Genomic DNA, 9148 nt, shown 5'->3' on the forward strand with positions numbered 1-9148 from the left:
ATATTTTTCACAATGTTTTCAATTTCTAAACGTAGACATTTTGTATGGAAATTGAATTTAGTTTTTTGAAATTTTGAGATTAAATTATAATTTAAATTAGTTTAAATTTAGTAGTTTTATCTATAAAATAAATATCTGAGTTTCGAAGAACATGTTTTTTTGACTCATATTTATTTTCTCGATTTACGATTGGACCGTAAGACATAAAGAATTTGAAATCAATAAATATCAACGGTCGAAGAAAGGTTTGATTTGTTTCATCAAATCATTTTTACAATAAATAGTTTATCTTTAGGAGAAAGTTTTTGCAAAAATTGAGTACAAGAGTGAAGGACCCCCTCAAACATATCGTAACAAATCTTTAACAGATCTCTCGAGCCCCCCCCCCACTTTATTTGTTAAGTAGTTTAAGTACGGTCCCTTAAAGGTTAAAGGGTTTGAAAAGTGGGATAATGTCCTAATTTTACGAACAAACCATTTGGTCATCCTCAGTGACCCCGCCCCCTAAACTAAGTATTTTTATTATCTAATTGCAGTTTTCCTCCACTTCTTGCCTATACTTAAGCCCCCCTCCCCGAAACAAAATCCTGTCTGCGCAGTTGGCCACCCCAATTAAACAACAAAATTTTCATCAAATTATTTTGAATTCTTACAGATAGTCTTCGGAAATATCCCACCAGGCCACGTTTGCAAACCATGTAAAGCACGTCCAGAAACTAAAAAAAAATTTGGTGCGGCCGAAGAGAAGATAGAACAAGATTATTTTGTCAGTTTATCTAAATGATTTTCAATCTCTAAATATTTGTTTGATTAAAAAATTTGTCAAATACATCTAATCGTTTTATGCTTTTTTCTTACTAGAAAGAAGTTGACGCTTTGAAATCAAAAGGATCAGAGTCTAAGGATATAAAAGTGCTACGAAACAATTGTCTGATAGATGCTGATTGGGGTGGCGGAAACAGGATGGAAATCTCTGATAACGTGTCGGACCAATGCGACAAGTGCTATAATAAAGGCGACAAAGATAATAATATTCAGGTAGGTACAAAAATTTAATTTAAGTACTATTTCGAACACAATATATGTTTTTTCCCCGTTCAGTTTGATGTAAATATTTATTCATTTAATGTACAGAGAGCGAACGATCCCAGTCTAAAGTTGCGCACGGAGCCTACGTTCAATCCCCTCCTTGCAGAGAACCGCCGCATGGTGGGAAGTGATGGGAGAGCGTCGTCTGTGCCCGGCGTGCGTGCGCTTTTCCACTACGATGGTGAACCGGGGAGTGGGAAGGCGGGCGCACAATGCGCGAGACTAGGCTCTCTCAACACTTGCTCTATGCCGCGGATCTCCGTAATGATGGAGCAGAGCCTAGGCTCGATGCGAAAATTCAGGCTGGGCTCGTGCAATCTGTAAACAAGTTGCACATTTTGTCTGGCCAGCAGCGGCCCTTTTTAAATTTATTATTCTTTATGTACAATTATAAATTATAATAAATTAACTTTAAACAGTCAATAATAAATACAGGTATAAAATCATATTGCCAAAACTGTCAGAAAGATTTCTCAAAGAGTTAACAGGCTTCAATTTTTTCGCAAAGATTTCGGATAGATCAATTCACAAGTAAAATGGATCAATTTTCAACTAATGATAGAAAAGTTGCATTTTCAGTTTAAAAAATTTGTTTTTAATCGTAAAAGATGAAACCAAATTATGAACCAAAAATTTAAGAGAAGAGTTCTGAATTACAAAATATTTATTAACTTTGAACGAAAAATTGTTCCATTTTGTTCCTGGATTCTATTAATTCAGTTTCCTGCTGAGCGGGAAAATGATCTAAAAGAGAAGTTTCTTGAGAAAGGAAAAAATATAAAATAAGATCAATAATTTAAATTTTTCAAACATTTTTAAAAAGTGTTAAAAATCGCGCATAGCCGATAAATTTTGACCGATTTGGTGAACATTTTTTTTTCAAACCTGATGAGATTTTTAAGAAAGCAGTCGAGTCTCAGTTTTAAACTGGGCTGTCAATTTTTTTTATAAGGAAACAAATATAACGAAAAAAAAGGCTTCTGTCGGCAGAAAAATTCGTTTTTTTCAAGATTTTTTAACTTGTAACTTCATCATAATTTCAGCGAAATTTATAAAGAGTTGATCAATTTTACGATTTGTTAAAACAAAATTAACGAAACAATGAATTTTTCAAGCAACTGTGCACGGAATTTTTTTTTTTTCGATGTCAGTCTTTTTAACTGGGAACTTTATGATAATTTAGGCAAACTTCATAATTAGTTGATAAATTAATTTTTTTACCAAATTCAATGAACAAATGCATTATTCGGGGAGTTTCCAATTAATTTTTTTTTAGGCAATTGAGACAGATCTTGTTTACTGAATTTCTATTGCCACTGATTAAAAATAGGGTTTTATAGCCTGAATAATGCATTCGTTATTTAAATTGATTTTTAATTAAATATGAAATCTATCAATGAATTATGAATTTTGCTGAAATTATTAGAACATTCCCAATTACAAAATCTGAAATTCAAATAAACCAAGTTTTCAATCCACAGATGTCCGACTCATGCATTTGTTAGTTAAATTTGTTTTTAAAAATCATAAAATTTATCAATTAGTTATGAATGTTGCTGAATTTATTGTGAAGATCTCAGTTAAAAAGTACGAGATCGAAAAAATTTTTTTTTGCGAATGATGCCCCAATAATGCCTTTGTTTATTAAATTTTTTTTTAAAGTAATAAAATTGGTAAAAAAAATCTAAATTTTACTGAGATTATGATGAAGTTCCTACTTAAGACAGTTGACGTCGAAAAAAATATTTTTGTGTCGACAAATGCCTGACTAATGCATTTTTTATTAAATTTGGTGCAAAATTTATTTATTTTTTGCTCAAAATTGTACGTTTCAGTTGAAGATTAAACTGTTATCATAAAAATTTGATCTATTATAGTTAAAAACTAATTTTTTTAACTGAAAATTTAACCTTTTTCATTATGGGTTGAAAATAGATTCGTTTTACTTGTAAATTGAACAATAGACCTGAAAATTCACTTATTTTGTTTAAAAATAATTTTTTGGTTGTTTGAAAACTACTTTTTCTGAATGAACATTTAACGATTACATTATTTATTGAAAATGGATGCTTTTTGCCTAAACATTTACTATTCGGTTTAAAATGTATGTATTTTCTTGTAAATTCCCCTTTTTTTATAAAAAATTAATCCTCTGGGTTACAAATTCAACTACTTGGTTGAAATTTAATTTATTTTGTGGATGCTCAATTTTAGTAGTTTAAGATCTATCTCTGTGAGTGAAGAACTTATTTTTTTAAATAAATTTTTGTAACTTTGAATTTAACCATTTCATTTGTCGTGAAAATTAATCAATTTCAGTTTAAAATTCAAGTATTAATTCAAAATTCTTCTATTTTGTTTAAAATTCGTCGCCTTTGAATAACAATTTTATTATTTGCATAGCACTTTCAAGAAAATTCAATAAATGATATTTTAAAATAAATATTTGCAAATATGTTCATTTTCTGTTTACAGCTTGCGAACACCTGCTGTGATAAAGCTATTGATAAATTCTTGAAATTAGAAGCTCCAAACGTTAAAAACGCTATGGATTGCGTTCGAAAATGCCTTAAGAAGGAAAATCAATCTGATGATTTCTGCAAGAAGATGCTAACGCCAATGAAGGAATCTGTTGTGAAGAACCGTTAAATGAAATCATTAAAACAGCTCAAAAACGTGCTAAGTTAGCCCAAATAACGTTCCTTAAACATAAAATGTCCCAATGACGCTTCAAGGACGTATTTCGAACATGAAACGTTTTAAGAAAATTAGAGTGAAACTCTGATATAGTGCCACCTGATATAGTTCTTCCGAGAATTGAAGCTGCGTCACAAGTAGAAATAAACGAAGCTGCGCGGATGTGGGTGGTCACTCAGGCGTGGCGAAACAAAAGCCGAACGGAACTCTCTCGGGGTTGTTCCCCACCACCGCCAGCCCCAAAAAGGGCACAGTATCAGAGTTTTTAATTTTCGTGAACACTGGGATAGGAATTTTGGGCTAGGTTTAGTGAAAGTTTTTAAATAATTCTTGTTATTGTTATGTGTTCCACCCTTAATAGTTAATCTTATTATAATACGTGTGTGTAAAAATTTATTCCAAATAAACGCAAAATTAAAAGTTTTTTTAGGTTTTTTAATTCTTTTTCTAACCTGTTTTTGCAGGAGAAGAAAATATCAACTTTATTAATATCAGATTTGATATAAATATGGAACTTCTTAATTTTATTTAAACAAAGAAAATCTCTTTTCGACTTAAAATAATTTAATTTTTAATAAAATAATCAAATTTGGATGATAATAGTTGAATTAATAACCGAAAAAAATGAATCTCTCCCCAAAAAGTGTTATAGTTTATATTTCAATATAAAAAGATGACATTTATACCAAAACAGGAATTTTAAAACGAAAAAAGACCAATTTGCAACAAACAAAAAATCTTTAATGAAGATATAAATAAAAGTTTAATTTAAATTGTTGAGCCTTTAAGCCAAACAACGAATTATCTCTATATAAATTCTTTTTTGAAGTCAAAATATGACTTTAAAAAAAAAATTATTTTCTACGAAACAGATGCATTTTTATCCAACAAACGTGAAATTTCAAACTAAAGACATAAGCCTTCAATTAAAAATTAAATTTTTAAGAAAGTGGTTTCAATTTTACACAAATAGTTGAATTTTTAATTAAAAATGATTATTTTATAAGAAAATAGTAAAACCATTAAATAAAGACTGGAATTTTCAACTAAAAATAAAAATCTTAAAAAAAAGAGATTTCTTAACAACGTGATACAACTAAATATTTCAAACAAACTAGTTGAATAATTAATCAAAGCAAAATAATTCTGTGATCAAAAAGTTGCATTTTCATAAAAAAAATTGAAGTTCTAATAAAACAGATGATTTTTTAAATAAAAATAAATTTGTTAAATTCTCCCACAGATAGTTACATTTTTATCCAAAAAATATAAAATTTCTTTGAAAACTGATGAATATTTAGTAAAAAATTTATATTTATATAGTTGAACTCTTATCCAAAAAAGATTCCAGCTGACTTTTTAAGAACAAAATACGAATTTTTCATGAGTTAAGTTTCCACTCAGAAAAGTTTTTAGTTCTTTTCGGAACACCAAAATATTAATTTAAATCAAAATGTCAATTATCTACGAAACGGTTAATTTGAGAAAAAAAACTACAGAATTTTCTAACCAAAAAGTATAATTTTTCAGAAAAATGGTTGAGTTTTCAACCAAATATAACTTTTTAATATAATTTTTTACCAAAGATATGAATTTTCAACTAAAAGTATAAATCTTAAAAAGAACAACATTTCTTAAAAAAGTCATTCAAACCCGATCTTTAAACAAAATAGTTGAATACTCAAAGAAGAATAATTTTCAACTAAAAAGTAGAATTTTCATAACAAAATTAAATTTATAATAAGACAGATGAGTTTTCAAATCAAAACGATAAATAAATTATGCATTTTTATTTAAGAAGGATGAAATTTGTACTCAAACAGCTAAATTTTTAATAAAAAGGACCAATTTTTATTTTAAATTAAATTTTCATCAAAAAAAGATTTCATTTGATTTTCCAAAACCAAACTATAAATTTAAAAAAAAAAGTAAACTTTCTACGAAAGAGTTAAATTTTGAATTAGATAATAAAAATTTTTAAACAAAAAGTATAAATTTGGAACAAAATAGATAAATTTTCAACCAAAAATTTGCGTTTTTATAAAAAAAAAAATAAATAAAATTTCTGTTAAATGAAATGAATTTTCAATTTTAAAAAAAGTTGAATTTTCATCCGGAAAAGATTTCAGTTGACTTCTTAACTCAAAGATATTAAATTTAAACAAATAATAAATTTTCTACGAAAATATTGTTCAACACAACAGTAGAATTTTCAACCAAAAAATATTACTTTTCAATAAAATTGTTGAATTTTTAACCACATTGTTGCATTTTATTCAGGAAAGATAAATTTTTTTATAAAAAAGATTGATTCAAAATTCCAGTTCACTTTCCCGCTCTAAAATAAGAATTGTGAACAAAAAGTTGTCAGGTATATTTTTAAATAAAAAAGACAAATTTTCATAAAAGAGTAGAACATCCGACCAAAAACATTTTAACTGACTTTTTAAAACAAAAATATATGGTATATTTTTTCTATACAAATTTTGATATAGATCAAATCAGGCGAACAATTTTATTTAATAAAACTTTGCTGTTGTTTTCAATATTTTAATTTTCTTATTTTAAATATGTTTTTCGAACGATTTAACTTATATATTTCAAATATTATTTTTTACAATTAAAAGAAAAACTATGCGTCCTGATAAAAAGTTATTGACAACAAATTTGGATTAGTTTTAACTCTTTTTTTGGATCAGAAACTTGTGTCTTAATTTTTGTCAGAGTTAGTGTCATTTGTAAAAAAATGTAGTTTTTTAATTTTTATGGTTGTTTTTACGATTAAAAAAACTACACATTCTATTAAAAATTTATAGATGATAAACTTTTATCGTTAGTTAAAACATTTTTTTTTCTCATTTGTTATGTTGTTTTTAACGAATACAGCAAAAACTGTGTGTCCTTTAAAAAAGTAATTCCTAACTAATTGGTACATCTTTATTTTTTGTGCAATAAAATTTTGAATTTTGGATTTTCCAGAAAAATCCAAAAGTTTAAACTTTTTTATCAAATAAAGTCATAAATTGCTTTTATTCTGAAATATAACTAATAACCGTGCATATAATTATAAAATCTTAATAAAATGTCGTCTCCAAAATTTTGAAAATGCTCTAACTTTTTGAATTTTTATCCATACTGGCTGGCCAGCAAACTTAACCTCCAATTTAAGACAGTAGAAGATTGAATTTTGAACAATGATAATTTTTGGACTGAAAATGTAAGCTATACATTTTTATTAAAAAAAAAATTTATTGTAAGAAAAGAGAATTCTTAACTAGTTGAATCCAACGAAAAAGAATAATTTTTTACGTTATAGCTTAATCATAAAAAAAAGATATAAATCTTCAAACCAGAATATTTCAATTTTTGATTAATAAATAATTTTTTTATTGAGAAACAATTATTTTCTCACAAAATAGTTAAATGTAAAAGAAAAGAGATTAATTTTTAACTAATATATAGAATTTCAATGACACAAACAAAACTTTTTTACCCAAATTGTTGAATCAGTAAAATTCTTTGATTTTTAAACAAATTTGATAAAATTTGAACTAAATAACTGAATTTTATCTAAAATAAAAAAAATTATACCTGAAAAGTTTAATTTTCTACTATAAAATACAAATTAGCAACAAAACAGTTAATTTTTCAATCAATAAATATAATTTTTTAACCAAAGATTTAACATTTGCCTTGTAGCAGAATATTTAAACTTTTGACAAAATGATTAAGCTTTTTAAAAAGCATTTGAATTTTCAATCAAGTTTAACCACACCTGAGGTAAAATTTTCATATTAAATCTCAAATATTTTTCTTAACAATTTTCTTAAAAAGACATTATTTTTGGTTGCAAATTCAACTTTTTTTTTCAAATTCATCTTTTTGGGTTAAAAACTGATCTCTTTTCGTAGAAAATTAACCTTTTGTTGTTTAAATTTCATATTTTGTTGCTGATAAGTTAACTGAAATCTTTTTTGGATGAACACTATTTTTTCTGAAAATGTGTCTTTTGGATTTAAAAGTTCATCTTTTTCAGTATTACTATTGCATCTTTCTTGGATGAAGAGCGTTTATATTATTGAAAATTAAACAATTTCCTAGAAACTTCACTTTTTGTTTCAAATTCATATTTTTTGTTGAAAAATAAATCGAAATATTTTCGGATAAAAATATAACTCTTTTTTTGAAAATTTGTCTTTTTAGAAATTGGACTCGAATCTTCTTTGGATACAAATTTAACCACTTTTGAAAATTTTTCTGTAAATTCATCTTTTCAGAAGAAGTTTCATCTTTCTTGAATAAAAATAAAAAATTTCGGAGAAAAATTGACCCACTTTTTAAAAGTTTGTCTTTTTGATTTAAAAATTCGCCTACTTTAACAGAAATAACATCTTCCTGGAATAAAAATGCCACTATTTAGTTGAAAATTCAACAATTTTGTTAAAAAGTTATGCTTTTTGGTCGAAAATTGTACTTTTTTCTTGAAAAATTAACTATTTTGTAAAAAATTTCCTTTTTGTTTAAATTTAATTTTTTAACATTAAAAATTCCTCAGTTTGAAGAGAATTTTGATTCTTTTTCGATAAAAATGCAAATTTTAGGTTGTAAATTAAACTATTTTGTTCAAAACTCAAACTTTTGGGTAGAAAATTCTGTTTTTTTGTTGTTGCAAATTTAGGTATTTCGTAAAAAATTTACTTTTTGTTTAAGATTTATACTTTAGTGTTGAAAAAAGAACTTCAGTATTTTCAGGATAAGAGTTTTACTTTAAACAAAAAAAGTTCGTTTTTGATTAAAAATTCATCTTTTTTTGTACAAATTTTATCTTACTTCGATACAATTGAAATTCTAGCTATTTGGTAGAGAATTACACTACTTTCTCAAATTTTTGTCCTCTTATTTAAAAAATGTGTCTTTTTGGATGGAAACTTAAATTTTTTCATAGGAAGTTATTTTTTTAAGATTAATATTTTAATCTTGAAAAGTCAACTGGAAAATTTTTTGGATGAAAATTCAGCTATTTCACAAAAAAAATTATCAAATGAAAATGTATCTGTTTTGGAAATGAATTTAATCTTTTTCGAATGAAAGTGCAACTATTTTGTAGAAAATTCAACAAACTTGTTAAAAATTAATTCTTTCTGGTTTAAAAATTCGTCTTTTTGTATTGAAAATTCTTCTTTTTTGTAGAAACTTATTTTTTGGTTACAAGTTAATATTTTGATCGTGAAAATTCAGTAGAAATTTTTCTAACAGAAAATGGAACCATTCAATTAAAAATTTTTCATTTAGATTAAAATATTCTTGAAAGTTATTTTTCTTTTCTGAGTATTCAATTTGGTTTCAGGATTTGGTTAAATCA

General features: G+C 25.9%; 1 protein-coding gene across 1 annotated transcript in view; it reads left to right on the forward strand.

The window, feature by feature from the left end:
• Positions 1 to 4208, forward strand: part of LOC117172392 — an 8267-nt gene extending 4059 nt beyond the window's left edge. The window contains exons 2-4 of the mRNA XM_033360267.1: positions 656 to 766; positions 862 to 1038; positions 3565 to 4208. Of these exons, the coding sequence (XP_033216158.1) occupies positions 656 to 766; positions 862 to 1038; positions 3565 to 3738 (462 nt within the window). The 3' untranslated portion in view covers positions 3739 to 4208. The remainder of the gene's footprint in view (positions 1 to 655; positions 767 to 861; positions 1039 to 3564) is intronic.
• The last annotated feature ends 4940 nt before the right edge of the window (positions 4209 to 9148 follow it).

This window comes from Belonocnema kinseyi, chromosome 1, assembly GCF_010883055.1.
Source record: "Belonocnema kinseyi isolate 2016_QV_RU_SX_M_011 chromosome 1, B_treatae_v1, whole genome shotgun sequence".
Taxonomy (NCBI): domain Eukaryota; kingdom Metazoa; phylum Arthropoda; class Insecta; order Hymenoptera; family Cynipidae; genus Belonocnema; species Belonocnema kinseyi.